The sequence below is a fragment of the Scardinius erythrophthalmus genome (genome assembly GCF_964197995.2).
Source record: "Scardinius erythrophthalmus genome assembly, chromosome: 3".
NCBI lineage: Eukaryota > Metazoa > Chordata > Actinopteri > Cypriniformes > Leuciscidae > Scardinius > Scardinius erythrophthalmus.
In genome coordinates, this window is record NC_138223.1 from 2,312,430 (window position 1) to 2,328,488 (window position 16,059).

At 40.3% G+C, this 16,059-nt stretch overlaps 2 protein-coding genes across 8 annotated transcripts in view; one reads left to right on the top strand and one right to left on the bottom strand.

Annotated features, from left to right (window-relative positions):
• sonb (SON DNA and RNA binding protein b) overlaps positions 1 to 7,797 on the top strand; it is a 20,255-nt gene extending 12,458 nt beyond the window's left edge. The window contains exons 10-15 of one of the 5 annotated variants that reach the window (XR_014029924.1): positions 260 to 348; positions 2,238 to 2,325; positions 3,729 to 3,876; positions 3,967 to 4,032; positions 5,549 to 5,664; positions 7,207 to 7,796. Coding sequence is in view for 3 of the 5 variants with exons in the window: in XM_081361845.1 (XP_081217971.1) it covers positions 3,729 to 3,876; positions 3,967 to 4,032; positions 5,549 to 5,664; positions 7,207 to 7,365 (489 nt within the window). In the remaining 2 variants the exon portion in view is untranslated. Of the gene's footprint in view, positions 1 to 259; positions 349 to 2,237; positions 2,348 to 3,728; positions 3,877 to 3,966; positions 4,033 to 4,228; positions 4,423 to 5,548; positions 5,665 to 7,206 lie in introns of those variants that run through there. The other 4 variants (XR_014029923.1, XM_081361845.1, XM_081361846.1 and 1 more) reach the window with 4 other exon arrangements.
• The window catches only part of LOC308688653 (uncharacterized protein), a 13,176-nt gene continuing 4,908 nt past the window's right edge, over positions 7,792 to 16,059 (bottom strand). For 2 of the 3 annotated variants that reach the window (XM_081361860.1, XM_081361859.1), the window contains exons 4-7: positions 12,036 to 12,383; positions 10,594 to 10,860; positions 10,404 to 10,439; positions 7,792 to 8,663 (exon numbers count right to left, since the gene is read on the bottom strand). In XM_081361860.1, coding sequence (XP_081217986.1) covers positions 8,533 to 8,663; positions 10,404 to 10,439; positions 10,594 to 10,860; positions 12,036 to 12,383 — 782 coding nt within the window. In that variant the 3' untranslated portion in view covers positions 7,792 to 8,532. The remainder of the gene's footprint in view (positions 8,664 to 10,403; positions 10,440 to 10,593; positions 10,861 to 12,035; positions 12,384 to 16,059) is intronic. The other variant, XM_081361861.1, reaches the window with a different exon arrangement.

The following is a 16,059-nucleotide window of genomic DNA, read 5'->3' on the forward strand; positions in this document are numbered from 1 at the left end:
AAACTCAAGACTACAATGGAGGCGTTTCAGGGAGTTCAGAAACACTGACACTGATATATTGATCAAACAGCAACATTACACTAAACACAGATGATGAAAGCATATTAGGTCCTCTTTAAGTGCAAATGTTTGACTTGATCTCAACCCTTTGAGGGAAACGAGGCTCTCTTGATTAAACGACCCCAGCGCAGAAGCAGTCGGACGGGTACACCACTTGTGCAGGTCATGCAGATGTTTTATATGTGAAATTCTGTCGCAGCAGATGCATTGATGGATGGGCAGCACGCCTCACTTTACTCCTCTAAAAAGTGTCTTTTGAGAGAGGGGAGGAAAGGAAGATGATGTGAAGTAAGTCTCTCCGCCCCTCCTCTGAATGACATGCAAACTTCCAGTGAATAGAGAAATATGCAGCAGGATCCGACTCTCAAATCTGATTGGATGAGCCACTTCCAGAAAATGGAAGCGAATCTGTATAATAACAACCTACAGTTAGATTAATAAACTACAGTAGTCAACATTTAAAGTGGATCACAACTTTATCAAAGCTATACATGAATTTTGAACAATACCCGTTCTTGTAAATAACTTGTTTTGATCCACTTCATATATTGACGACTGTATATTTATCTACACTACTGTTCAGAAATGTGGGGTTGGTAAGATCTGTCTCATATTCACCAAGGCTGCATTTATTTGACCAAAAATACAGTAAAATTGTGTAATATTCTCGCAGTTTAAAATAGACGTTTTTTTATGTGATTATGTTGTAACGTGTAATTAATATCATGTGATCAAAGCTGAATTTTCAGCATCATTACTCCCAGTGTCACATGACCCTTCAGAAAGCATTCTGATACGCTGATTTGCTGTTCAAATAACATTTCTGATTATTATCAATGTATTATTATAGAAATATTTTTGTGGCACATTTTATTTCAGGATCCTGATAGAAAGTCTAAAAGTACACAGCATTAATTTGAAATGTAACACCATAAATGTACTTTACTGTAACTTTTGCACAGTTTAATGCATCCTTGCTGAATAAAAGTATGAATTTCCTTTAAAAAAAAAATCTTACTGACATCGAATTTTGAACATTAGTGTAAATATTCAGTGAATATTGGTGTCTTTTATCATATTGATGTTCCTGTCACTTTATTAAAACAATAAATCTTTTCGAGTCGTATGTTAGTTACTCTAAGAGGTTTTAGGCACTCCTAAAAACCCCTTGGTCTTATTATTAGTATCATTATTAATATTATTAATATTCAATTTACACAACACAAGCCTTTCAACCAAAACTGTGTACATGTGTTTGTAATGAGTCTCGTTTTAGCTGAGAAGGCTTTGGATGCTGACTGATGTGCAATACAAACCTTTACATTTAAGACATGATAATCCAAAGTTTTTATGTAGACTAAGCTAATTAAATGCTTTTAAAACACCACAGTCTCTGCACAGAGAGATCATAGAATTCACACAACCAAAATACGGCTCATTCATTCAGGGCAGTGTTACCAAAATGGCCAACTTTGCCTAGATACGACAGTCTCGATGTACAGTCAAACCAAAAATTATGCAGATATCATTTTTTTTTATTGTTTTACTAGTGTGTGCAGGACTCTATAGTTCATTTATGTACGTGAGGAGAGCAAAATAAAGTAAAATGTGACATATTATACCCAATAATTTTTCATACAGTGACTAACAGTGACCAAAAATGATTATTGCTAATGCTCTTTTTACACACAGACTGAACAAAATGAAGCATTGCTTGGTGATTGGTTGAGCTAAACTGGTATTATCTAATTGTGTAGTTAAATTGAACAGATATTCAACATAATTCATGTGTGAGACAGTCTAATATCAACTTATTTGTTCTTGTCATGTTTTACCACCATTTTCGAAACTATCGTGAATAAACAGTGAGAAAATGTCTGAATAAATTTCGGTTTGACTGTATAAACCCCGTGTGATATGTTTGGAGCTCACTCTTTACATAAGAGCGTGATTCAAATGATATCGACGGTCGAAGAACCCTGATTTATTTCTTTTTTTAGTCTAAAATGCCAGAGAGGAAGTGTCACAAGGGTCAATGTTTGGGATTTGGCATTGATTTGCCAGCGGGTACGAGGCTCTCAAGCTCATTGGTTGGGTTGGGACACGGATGGACGAGGGGTGGGGGCTCACAGTTTGACCTGTGAACTCTCACCCCTCTGTATGGACACTTGTTGCAGGGTCAGTCCTTGTAGCTGCCTCTTTGCCATGGTCAGAGTCAGGCCCGTTGTGTTCACGTCAGATGCTCGGCCGATGATGGGGGCCTAGGTACGTACGTCCTCCAGCACCCTTCCTTCTATTCATGTGGATTTGTGTGTGAACTGATGCTTTTCTGCCATGTGCTCCTGTTTGTTTCCACTGAACCGACTCAAAGCCTGAGTTCTGTTCAGGACAGGGTTGAAGGCTTGCACAGTAAATTAAGTTATGTGTTACTTAAGATATACACTACTGGTCAAAAGGTTTGGATTTATTAAGATCTTATGTGCACCATGGATGCATTTACTTGGTCAAACAAAACTCATATTGTAAAATTATTAGGATGTAAAACAGCTGTTTTCTATGTGAATATATAGTAGTATCATGTGATCATTACTCCAGTCTTCAGTGTCACATGATCCTTCAGAAATCACTCTAATATGATGATTTGATGCTCGAGAAACATTTATGATTATTATGTTGAAAACGGTTTCATATTTTTGTGGAAACGGTGATACTTTTTTTTTTATTTACTTTGATTAAATGAAAGTTTGATTAAAAGAACAGCATTTATTTGAAATCTAATCTTTTGTAACATTTTGTTGCGCTAAACTTTTGGAAGGTGGTGTATCACGTTTTCTGCAAAACTGTTTTCAACATTGATAATAATCATAAATGTTTCATCATATTACAATGATTTCTGAAGGATCATGTGACACTGAAGACTGGAGTAATGATGCTGAAAATGCAGCTTTGATCACAGGAATAAATTAGTTTACTATATATATACTATATATATATATATATATATATATATATATATATATATATATATATATATATATATATATATATATATATATATATATATATATGAAGAGTTCAGATGCAAAAGCCTCTAAGTGCCATCTGAAATTTTCTTCTAGAATGATAATTTTTATCAAGCTTGTATATTTAAGTTAAATAATTTCACTTAAATGGCAATGCAAATTACCTATTGTCATTTAAGTGAAATTACTAAACTTAAATATACAAGCTTGATAAAAATTATCATTCTAGAAGAAAATTTCAGATGGCACTTAGAGGCTTTTGCATCTGAACTCTTCATATATATATATATATTCACATAGAAAACAGCAGTTTTAAATTGAAATAATTTTTCACAATATTACAATCAAATTTGATCAAATAAATGCAGCCCTGGTGATGTTTATATGTATATGTATACTTGTTTAGTCTGCTGCAGGTGAGAAATAAAGGACTTTACATTTAAACAATTTACCTATTCTATATTATAACGACTTGAAGTGTTAAAATAGAAATTGGCAAGGCTGTTATATCTAAGTGTTCACAGCTCTGGTTGAAGTCATGTGACGTGCCTCCTGAACGAGCGAATCTCTCACTGCTGGCCGTTTCTCTCCGTTTGCCTCTCTTTCTTTCTTTCTCTCTGTCTGAATCTGTCCCGTTGCATTCAGGACCAGTTCCTGCGGGCGGCGCCGGTCTCGGGCGGGATGGGCGAGTTATTGATGAGGAAGATGGGATGGCGTTCAGGGGAGGGTTTGGGGAAGCACAGGGAAGGCACAGTGGAGCCCATCATTATCGACTTCAAAACGGACCGCAAGGGTGAGAGAAACGACCCGTGAGGAAACAGATCGGGTGATGATGTCATCACTGAGGTCATAGTCGTGACATCATGTGCTTCTGTTCACTCAGGGCTTGTAGCAGAAGGAGAGAAAACACAGAAATCTGGCAACATTGTGGTGATGAAGGATCTTCTAGGTGAGTGACATGTGACATGATTTACCCAACATGGTTTACGTTTCACAAGATGTAAAATAAGTCTCTGATGTCCCCAGAGTGTGTGTGTGAAGTTTCAGCTCAAAATACCCCACAGATATTTTTATATTGCATGTTAAAATTGTCACTTTTTGAGGGTGAGCAAAAACACACCGTTTTGTGTCTGTTCCTTTAAAAGCAAATGAGCTGCTGCTCCCGGCACAGGGGGCGGAGCTTCAAGAGCTCGTGTGAAATGACTCCAGGTTGAACATTAAAGGCTAAAAGTTTTTGAAATTTTCTGTGTGTGTGTGTGTAATTGGAGTAATTGGAGCTGCTAACACACACACACACACACACTGAAAATTTCTAAAACTTTTAGTCTTTATGTTCAAACCGGAGTCAGACAATGATGGAGAGACTCAAGAAGAAGTGACAACATGTAGAAGCAACAGGACATTTCTGAATGGTTAGTTGATGAGTTTATGAAGCTGATGTGTAGTTATCTTCTAGTCATTTATTAGCATATTCTGTCTTGATAATCTATAAATCGAGTTCAGAGGGCGGGGTTTATGTAAATTCTAGGGTTGGTGATGTCACTAACCCGGGAGGAATGTGGTGTAGTCTCTACCAGCCGTTTGTTGTAGTCCTTAAAAAGTGATTTCTGTAAAAGCAAATATCTCCCTTTGCTTTGAACTTTGAGCGTTGTAACTTTGCAGATGTTGTTTATTCTCAAACAGCAACATTACACACTAACTAAAGTTAGAAAAGTCAAATCATAATCAACCACTCCTTTAAATATACAATATATACTCTTATCATATTTGATAGGCTTCTGTCGTCTGATAGTTCATACTTGTTTAACAAGCAAAAGTCTTTAAGTGTAATTCTACAAGCGTCCCCATGTGTCTTTATGCTGTCTTTAAATCTGCACTGATTTATATCAAGTAAACACAAGAATAACTTTGATATTGATATTAATGTTTCAAGATTTACACTTACTGAACTGGAGCTACAAAACATGCGCATCAAATATAATCTTCAGGCTTTTGAGGAAGGTTTATTTGTTCATCTCTCAATCATCGTATTGCATTGCATTATATATTTTAAAACTACAGAGCTTTGATCATCAAACTAAGCATTTAAATATCATCTTACTATTAAGACATAATATTGGCAGATACTGATATTTATATGCTTTTTATGTTAGTATCTGCTATACTGTTAAGAAGATCTAATTGATTTACATTACAAGCATCAGAATTTCATCTCACTTTTTGTCCATATGAATATCAGCATCTGCACCAAATTTCATATTTTTCTTCTGAATAAAACTGAATGTTTTTTTTCCTTCATATTTTCACTGTATCATATTATATGAGCCATGAAAGCCTGATGTATCACAACATAAAGCACGTACATTTTCTGACTAGTATTTCAAATGCCAGGCTTTCACGAGTCAGAGATTGGTTGATAAAATGCGCAACCCGACCCCAGATGTAAAATCTCTGTGGTTTATTAGGGAAGCATCCGGTGTCGGCTCTGATGGAGATGTGCAATAAGAAGAAGTGGCCACAGCCTGAGTTTGTGATGGTGCACCACAGCGGACCCGACCACCGCAAGAACTTCCTCTTTAAGGTCAGTGCTTCTTTAAATTACGGCAATTTTCTCAAATATGGTGTTAAAAAAATAGATAAAACCCACTAAAATCAAAACCAGTATTTTCCAACGGATTATGAATTTAGACATCACAATATTATAAATAAAATAAGAGTTGTGTCCCAGTGTGTAGTGCAGGGGTTCCCAAACTTTTACATGACAAGGCCCCCCAGATGCCTCCAGGTTCTGGCCAAGGAGTGTTATTGAACCCATCGACAAATGTAGAAATAAATCAATAAAACATCTAGGTGAACATCAGATTATGTGATGGTGTTTGATACCAGCCAATCAGAAAGATTATAGAGATGCGCCGATTCCATTCATTTTTTCAAATCACTTTTCAGCACACACAAATATTTATTTTCTATATATTTGTGTTTATAAAACACCACTTTTACCCAAACTGAATAACAAAAACAAGTTTAAATGGGTAAGTCATTTTATTTTCTGGCATAGCCTACTCCAGTTCTTGTTGAAACACACTAGACATGCAAATGATGTGCATTTTAGCCACTTTTTGTGTGAAATCATATTTATTTTGTCTATCAAAAGTGTGCTTTCACTTTAATTGAGCGTGAGCAACGTAGCAAAAACAGACTCGGCGCTGAAACCCTCGCTTCACTGCTGCTCACGGACGAGGCGTTTATACTTGACGCGCTCGCCGTCGTACTATTCTTTGAAACGATAGAGGGCGACTCGAGCAATTGTCCTCTAAACCATCAGGAATCAGCGGTGAGAAGAAGAAAGCTATGTATACACACATGACAATGTTTATCTTACTACACCAATACCACACTACAAAAAGAATTGTGTAAAACCCAGTAAACCCTGAGATTATTACTCGTGACCATAAAATATATGGATATGAGAATGTGTATACAACATAACTAAATTAACGATCTCTTACGTATTTTCTAATTTCACTGAACATTTCATTAAGTTTCGTGAACATTTTTATTAAACGTGGACCTTTATGTGCATTAAAAATACTTTTTATGCTATTGTATGCTAATTTTTTTAATGTAAGCAACTAATTTAGACATGCAAACTGGGTTCAGGTGTGGTGAGAAGTTTGAGCGAACCGATTTTAAACTTTATTCAACTCTTCATGTTCTTCAGTGTGTCTCTGAGTGAGTTGACGTAGTGTATCAGCGCAGCGCTTCTGGGTTGTACGTCAGAATGGAGGCTCACTATTGGCCAGCATCACACACATGACCAGCGTCGACCAATAGTGAGCCTGCGTTCAGACGTACAACCCAGAAGCGCTGCGCTGTTACACCACGTGAACTCACTCAGAGAAACACAGACGGACATGAAGAGTTGAATAAAGTCGTTATTTTTGTTTTTCGCTATTGGGTTATTCGCCCAATTTTTGGGTGAACGAACCCTTTAAAGATTCTGTAAAAGTGCTCCTCATCTGCTCATGCTACAGAGTAGTTTATGAGTTGTGCATTACAGCAGCAGACCCATAGTTTGGTGGAGTTCATCAGGTGTTCATCAGGTGTTCATCTGTGCCGTCAGGTGGTGGTGAACGGGAGTGATTATCAGCCTCAGACTGCCAGTCCCAACAAGAAACACGCCAAGGCGATGGCGGCCACAGTGGCTCTTCAGGCGATGGGAGAAGTGGCCGGAGACGGGGTTCACACCGGACCCGTGTTCACAGCCGCCACCAACATGTGACGCCACATCGCCTACATTTCATTTCACATGCCGTCCGTTAGAGCAATATCATCTCGGACGGCACTATCTGTGTTACGCATTTTTGTAATTTTGTAAGTTTCTTCAGCCACATCCCCCTGTGACGGCCTTTGCACGCCAATGAAATGAGGAGCATGTTCACGGGTAATCATGAGTACATAGTTCACCGAGTTTGAGGTTTTGTAATAATGTGTTTGACATTGTTTTAGACTGTTATTGTTTCTGTTAAGTCTGCTCTAATGCATGCTTAAGGACTATTTTATCTTCATAAACAAGGTTTTTTTGTCTTTGCTTTAAATTTTTTACCAGCCCCAGTCCATTGCATCTTCTTCTTGTGGAAGGCTTGTGTTCTGTTGCTGCCGTAGAACATGTTTTTTGTGACGCAACGGAATAAACGGAAAACCTTGTCACTGGAAAATAATGCTCTTTATTGTGTCCGGACAGTTTCACATCATTGCTGTATTTAAGTGATTATCAATGTAGACATTTGCTTCAAAAAGGCTGAGATTCTACATACAAAATATGCATAAAACTCTCAAACTCAGCATTAGAAACACATCAACATGCAAACTGAAATCACACCAAAAAAGAAAAACTGCATGTGCATGAGTTTACATTTTTACAGCATCACGCTCTGCGGATCTCATCTGGACCGGTCTGTGATTTATAACGTTCAACAAATGTAGTGTTCGATTTATTATGTGACAAAAAAGGAGAAACGTGAGATCTGCAAAACAGTGATGAATCTCAGGCATATTACAGAAACATTGCATTAGTAGATCTACAGTCTTTGATAATACTTGTGCCATATTTTGCTTCATGCTTTAAAAGATGGTTAAAATATCAGATTTCAAACACTAGAAATACTTAGAATGTACAAAAAAAAAATATAGCACCATTTTAAGATAAATAAATTAATAGCACCATACTCAAAAGATTCACTGATCAAAGTACCACCCCTTATATTGTATTTAAAACATTAGTTCACTTTTATACATATTATATAAGTATTAAATAGTCTTGAGTCCTGTGAGTGAACAGTTGTGCTCCACAAATAAGACAAGGTATATAAAAATAATACATCATATTTTGTTGAACCAACTTTTCACAGCTCACAAAATTGCAATGAAACGTTAATCCCTTCATAACTCAGATTCTTCCGAACACCAGTAATACTCCCAGAACGACTGCGGTCACGAGCAGAACTCCAGTGATGAGTCCAATGCGGATCCAGGGAATCTTCTCATCCGAGAGGAACTCTCCGAGAGGATCACGCTGACCTGAGAGGAACATCTCGCATTAAACATTAGAGGTGTTTCAATATATGTGTGACCCTGGACCACAAAACCAGTCACATGGGTCAATTTTTTAAAATTTAGATTTGAATTAACAAGTTTTCCATTGATGTGTGGTTTATTATGATAGGACAATATTTGGCTGAGATACAACTATTGTAAATCTGGAATCTGAGGGTGCAAAAAAATCGAAACATTGAGAAAATCTCCTTTAAAGTTGTTCATTTATGTTGGCGATTGTGCTGCATTCACTCACAAAAATACATGTTTTATATATTTACAGTAGGAAATTTACAAAATATCTTCATGTAACGTGATCTTAATATCCTAATGATTTTTTGCATAAAAGAAAAATGGATAATTTTGACCCATACAATGTATTGTTGGCTATTGCCACAGATATACCCGTGCGATCCTCGTGCCACAATATATCGCAATACAAAACTGCAACAATATGTATCGTGGATAGTGACAATATTTATTGTGTATAATTCACCCAAAATAAAAATAAAAAATCAGGTTTACATAATTTTAGTGTCAGTACTTCATTAAACTGCTATATATAATTTTGAATATAATTGTGGGCCTGATAATGCCAAATGTCTGATGTTACCAGTAAAAAGTGGCCGACATTATTTTAAATATATATAATATCTAGTCAGTGAAAGAGTGCAAGCATTCGTCTAAAATAATTCTGTATTTTCAGCTTCAGGATGATGAATGTTGTTATTCTGTCATTTACACACACACAATGAAATACCAAATTTAGCATTTTAATCAACAGTTCATTTTTTGTTAGGCTTTTATCATGTGTCTTGGAGTATCGCAATAATATCGTATCGTGAGTTCAGTTTCGTGATGTGTATCGAATCGTGACATGAGGGGGTCATTACCGCCCTATTAAACATGCATCACAGAGAAGTCCTCACCTGAAGCCATTATAATGTTCTACATCAGGTGTGTGTATCAGCTCAGCTGTTCTTTACTTTTAGAGGGTTTGTAGCCTTTGATTGTTGAAATAATTTTGATGTTGATGTATGAAAACATACTGAACCTTTTAGAGCTAAAAACTTCCTCTTCAGTCCAAAAAGAGCATTTATTTATTGAGGATAAATCCCGTATGATCATAATCACACATACATTACATGATGACAAAATGTTCATTTTCTTGGACTTTCTTACAATAGTTCTATGTTTGGAACGGATTAAAATGTAATTTTAACCTTTTAATATATATATATATATATATATATATATATACAAAATGTGATATTCAAATATTTATAAAAGTATTTAATATAGCATTTATATATATATATATATATATATATATATATATATATATATATATATATATATATATATAATGATACTATATTATATTAAATAACTTTATAATTATTACATATTTGAATATTATATTATATTATATATTACTTGAATATTATATTAAATACTTCAGCAAAACTTGACCTGCTGCGTTGGCAAAATAAATGAAAATAAAATAAGTTTGAGTGGAGGTACTAATACTGCTAAATAATAATAATATATAATATAATATATAAATAATGTAATTATATTTAAGAGAGTGAATTTCAATGGTCTGTTCTTCACACAAAACTATCATTTGTCTTCAGACTTGGCATATAGCACACAGGCTGTGTGGACTATATTATAAATATAATGTATAAGCTTTGCATCCTTAAGAAAATGTTCAATGCTCACCAGAAACGGTGCCCGCCTCAGGGACGGCTGACATATCTGTCATCAGGAGAAACGTGTTGGAGGAGAGAAACACAGATTGAAACAGGGTCAGTATAAATCAAGACACTGAATCACTAACAACATTATATGAAGAGAATCAGTCATTGATAAAACATGTATTGACTGTTGAGCGGATGATCAGTAGCAGTACCTTCAGCTCTCTCAGTATGTGTGTGTGTCGGTGCTGCGCTGCTCGCTTCAGTTTGAGCTCTCTCAGCATATGTGTGTGTTGGCACACTGATGTTCATTTCAGTCTGAGCACTCGTAGCATGTGTGTGTGTTGGTGTCGTGCGGCCCGCTTCAGTCTGAGCACTCGCAACAGCCGTCCAAGCTGGCACACTTGTGTGAGTGTGTGTGTGAGAGGTCGAGCTGGCACTGGAGAACGTGTCCATGAGGTCTGTCATCCCTGAAGACGTAGCTGAAGAGAGAGAGAGAGAGAGAGAGAGAGAGAGAGAGAGAGAGAGAGAGAGAGAGAGAGGGACGGTTAACTCTCTAAAGAGACCTGCTTTATTTATTAATTTATTAAGATACAACATTTTTTAGCCCTACTGCTGATTGGCTCACTCTGTCTCCTCCCCATTATGAGTGGACATGCCCCTACTGCTGATTGGCTCACTCTGTCTCTTCCCAATCATGAGTGGACACGCCCCTACTGCTGACTAGCTCACCATGTCACCTCGATGTCATGAGTGGACACTCTGTCTCCTCCCCATCATGAGTAGACACGCCCCTACTGTTGATTGGCTCACTCTGTCTCCTCCCCATCATGAGTGGAAACACCCCTACTGCTGATTGGCTCACTCTGTCTCCTCCCCATCATGAGTGGACACACCCCTACTGCTGATTGGCTCACTCTGTCTCCTCCCCATCATGAGTGGACACACCCCTACTGTTGATTGGCTCACTCTGTCTCCTCCCCCATCATGAGTGGACACGCCCCTACTGTTGATTGGCTCACTCTGTCTCCTCCCCATCATGAGTGGACACACCCCTACTGCTGATTGGCTCACTCTGTCTCCTCCCCATCATGAGTGGACACACCCCTACTGCTGATTGGCTCACTCTGTCTCCTCCCCATCATGAGTGGACACACCCCTACTGTTGATTGGCTCGCTCTGTCTCCTCCCCCATCATGAGTGGACACGCCCCTACTGCTGATTGGCTCGCTCTGTCTCCTCCCCCATCATGAGTGGACACGCCCCTACTGTTGATTGGCTCACTCTGTCTCCTCCCCCATCATGAGTGGACACGCCCCTACTGCTGATTGGCTCACTCTGTTTCCTCCCCCATCATGAGTGGACACACCCCTACTGTTGATTGGCTCACTCTGTCTCCTCCCCTATCATGAGTGGACACACCCCTACTGCTGATTGGCTCACTCTGTTTCCTCCCCATCATGAGTGGACACGCCCCTACTGCTGATTGGCTCACTCTGTCTCCTCCCCATCATGAGTGGACACGCCCCTACTGCTGATTGGCTCACTCTGTCTCCTCCCCCATCATGACTGGACACGCCCCTACTGCTGATTGGATAACTCTGTCCCCTCCCCCATCATGAGTGTGTACTCTGTTCTCAGTTAAACACACACGTACCCCAAACAGTGAGTGTTTGCCTCTCCGGGAATCCGCTCCGCGGCTCCTCGTAATCGACGCCCTTGTAACGGCACTCATAAATGCCCTGGTCGAAAACACTCACCGACCGAATGGTCAGTGAGAAGACGCCGCGAGAGATATTGTGTTTGGGTGGTAATGCCATGATGTTGTAATCAATACTGACGTCCATCTTTCCAGAGCTCAACCGCAGAATCTCTTTGTCATCTTTCAGCCATTGGATGTAGATGTCTTCCCATGGTTTATATTTAGGGATATTCCCAAAGCACTCCAGAGTGACATCCTCGCCCTCATTAGCTTCCACATGATCAGGGAACAACTCTGGTTCTGCTGAAATACGAGAGATTTTTCTTAAACTTGTGTTGATGCTCATCATATGGCATTTGTGAACTGGTACTTTGTGCCTGAGGTGGGAAAATATGATTAAATATGAAAGTTTGAAAGTCAGGCACCTGAGATGGCTTTCTATCTAGTGTACTAATCAAGCGGCAACCTTCCTGTTTCTCTTTTGAATCCAACACGGAAGAAATTGCAAATGGCCACTAGAGACAGGCTCCAAAAGAGAGTCAATCTCATGTTAAAATGCCCCACTTTACAGCAGAAAAAAAGTGTTTACACAGCCTGGTACAAAAAATAGTTTTGGTCTATATAGCTAATTTTGACTGTGAGGGGGGTGATTTTTTTTAACTAATCCGTTTAAATGATATTAAGCCTTAAAGTTCTGCATAATTAAGGGCGTGGCCACTTGAGTGGGGCTGATGTCACTACTAGCAGAGCCCGTCTACGGAGAGCCTGGCCACTCGCTATTAAGTCCTATTGTAACAAATTTTGGTTGTAGTTCCACCAGAGTTCCACTGGGGGCGATCACTCATTAGTGCAGAATGATTGGGAGTCTATGGGGCTAGACGGCTAAATTTGTCTCTTTCACCCGATTGCCGTTGAGAAATCTCAGATTTGATTGTAGGTTTTGCAAGTTCAACATGGGTTATGGGTCGAAAGTTGAATGAACGAGTACTTATGTCCTTTCGATTTCTTACAGGTTGAGTTGTTGTTGCCCATAACACGCTAGCATTCTGCTAATGAACGCTGATTGGTCAGTGAAGGACTGAGTACGACCAGAGATACCGCTTGATGGTCTTTTAAAACAACCTAACATAAACTCTTCTAGCACGTGTGTTTGCCTGTGTCAGCTGTGTTGTGTGTTTACCTGTGTCAGCTGTGTTGTGTTTCCCTGTGTCAGCTGTGATGTGTGTTTGCCTGTGTCAGCTGTGTTGTGTGTTTACCTGTGTCAACTGTGTTGTGTGTTTGCCTGTGTCAGCTGTGTTGTGTGTTTGCCTGTGTCAGCTGTGTTGTGTGTTTACCTGTGTCAGCTGTGTTGTGTGTTTACCTGTGTCAGCTGTGTTGTGTGTTTGCCTGTGTCGGCTGTGTTGTGTGTTTCCCTGTGTCCGCTGTGTTGTGTGTTTACCTGTGTCAGCTGTGTTGTGTGTTTACCTGTGTCAGCTGTGTTGTGTGTTTCCCTGTGTCAGCTGTGTTGTGTGTTTCCCTGTGTCAGCTGTGTTGTGTTTCCCTGTGTCCGCTGTGTTGTGTGTTTACCTGTGTCAGCTGTGTTGTGTGTTTACCTGTGTCAGCTGTGTTGTGTGTTTCCCTGTGTCAGCTGTGTTGTGTGTTTGCCTGTGTCAGCTGTGTTGTGTGTTTGCCTGTGTCAGCTGTGTTGTGTGTTTACCTGTGTCAGCTGTGTTGTGTGTTTGCCTGTGTCAGCTGTGTTGTGTGTTTGCCTGTGTCAGCTGTGTTGTGTGTTTACCTGTGTCAGCTGTGTTGTGTGTTTGCCTGTGTCAGCTGTGTTGTGTGTTTGCCTGTGTCAGCTGTGTTGTGTGTTTGCCTGTCAGCTGTGTTGTGTGTTTCCCTGTGTCAGCTGTGTTGTGTGTTTCCCTGTGTCAGCTGTGTTGTGTGTTTGCCTGTGTCAGCTGTGTTGTGTGTTTGCCTGTGTCAGCTGTGTTGTGTGTTTGCCTGTGTCAGCTGTGTTGTGTTTACCTGTGTCCGCTGTGTTGTGTGTTTGCCTGTGTCAGCTGTGTTGTGTTTGCCTGTGTCAGCTGTGTTGTGTTTACCTGTGTCCGCTGTGTTGTGTGTTTGCCTGTGTCAGCTGTGTTGTGTTTGCCTGTGTCAGCTGTGTTGTGTGTTTCCCTGTGTCAGCTGTGTTGTGTGTTTGCCTGTGTCAGCTGTGTTGTGTTTGCCTGTGTCAGCTGTGTTGTGTGTTTCCCTGTGTCAGCTGTGTTGCGTGTTTCCCTGTGTCAGCTGTGTTGCGTGTTTGCCTGTGTCAGCTGTGTTGCGTGTTTGCCTGTGTCAGCTGTGTTGTGTTTGCCTGTGTCAGCTGTGTTGTGTGTTTCCCTGTGTCAGCTGTGTTGTGTGTTTGCCTGTGTCAGCTGTGTTGTGTTTGCCTGTGTCAGCTGTGTTGTGTGTTTCCCTGTGTCAGCTGTGTTGAGTGTTTGCCTGTGTCAGCTGTGTTGTGTTTACCTGTGTCAGCTGTGTTGTGTGTTTCCCTGTGTCAGCGGTGTTGTGTGTTTCCCTGTGTCAGCTGTGTTGAGTGTTTGCCTGTGTCAGCTGTGTTGTGTTTACCTGTGTCAGCTGTGTTGTGTGTTTGCCTGTGTCAGCTGTGTTGAGTGTTTGCCTGTGTCAGCTGTGTTGTGTTTACCTGTGTCAGCTGTGTTGTGTGTTTCCCTGTGTCAGCGGTGTTGTGTGTTTCCCTGTGTCAGCTGTGTTGAGTGTTTGCCTGTGTCAGCTGTGTTGTGTTTACCTGTGTCAGCTGTGTTGTGTGTTTGCCTGTTTCAGCTGTGTTGTGTTTGCCTGTGTCAGCTGTGTTGTGTGTTTCCCTGTGTCAGCTGTGTTGTGTGTTTGCCTGTGTCAGCTGTGTTGTGTTTGCCTGTGTCAGCTGTGTTGTGTGTTTCCCTGTGTCAGCTGTGTTGTGTGTTTCCCTGTGTCAGCTGTGTTGTGTTTACCTGTGTCCGCTGTGTTGTGTTTACCTGTGTCCGCTGTGTTGTGTGTTTACCTGTGTCAGCTGTGTTGTGTGTTTGCCTGTGTCAGCTGTGTTGTGTGTTTCCCTGTGTCAGCTGTGTTGTGTGTTTCCCTGTGTCAGCTGTGTTGTGTGTTTGCCTGTGTCAGCTGTGTTGTGTGTTTCCCTGTGTCAGCTGTGTTGTGTGTTTCCCTGTGTCAGCTGTGTTGTGTGTTTGCCTGTGTCAGCTGTGTTGTGTGTTTGCCTGTGTCAGCTGTGTTGTGTGTTTCCCTGTGTCAGCTGTGTTGTGTGTTTGCCTGTGTCAGCTGTGTTGTGTGTTTCCCTGTGTCAGCTGTGTTGTGTGTTTGCCTGTGTCAGCTGTGTTGTGTTTACCTGTGTCAGCTGTGTTGTGTGTTTGCCTGTGTCAGCTGTGTTGTGTTTGCCTGTGTCAGCTGTGTTGTGTGTTTCCCTGTGTCAGCTGTGTTGTGTGTTTGCCTGTGTCAGCTGTGTTGTGTTTGCCTGTGTCAGCTGTGTTGTGTGTTTCCCTGTGTCAGCTGTGTTGTGTGTTTTCCTGTGTCAGCTGTGTTGTGTTTACCTGTGTCCGCTGTGTTGTGTGTTTGCTTGTGTCAGCTGTGTTGTGTTTCCCTGTGTCAGCTGTGTTGTGTGTTTGCCTGTGTCAGCTGTGTTGTGTGTTTCCCTGTGTCAGCTGTGTTGTGTGTTTCCCTGTGTCAGCTGTGTTGTGTGTTTGCCTGTGTCAGCTGTGTTGTGTGTTTGCCTGTGTCAGCTGTGTTGTGTGTTTCCCTGTGTCAGCTGTGTTGTGTGTTTGCCTGTGTCAGCTGTGTTGTGTTTCCCTGTGTCAGCTGTGTTGTGTGTTTGCCTGTGTCAGCTGTGTTGTGTGTTTGCCTGTGTCAGCTGTGTTGTGTGTTTCCCTGTGTCAGCTGTGTTGTGTGTTTGCCTGTGTCAGCTGTGTTGTGTGTTTGCCTGTGTCAGCTGTGTTGTGTGTTTCCCTGTGTCAGCTGT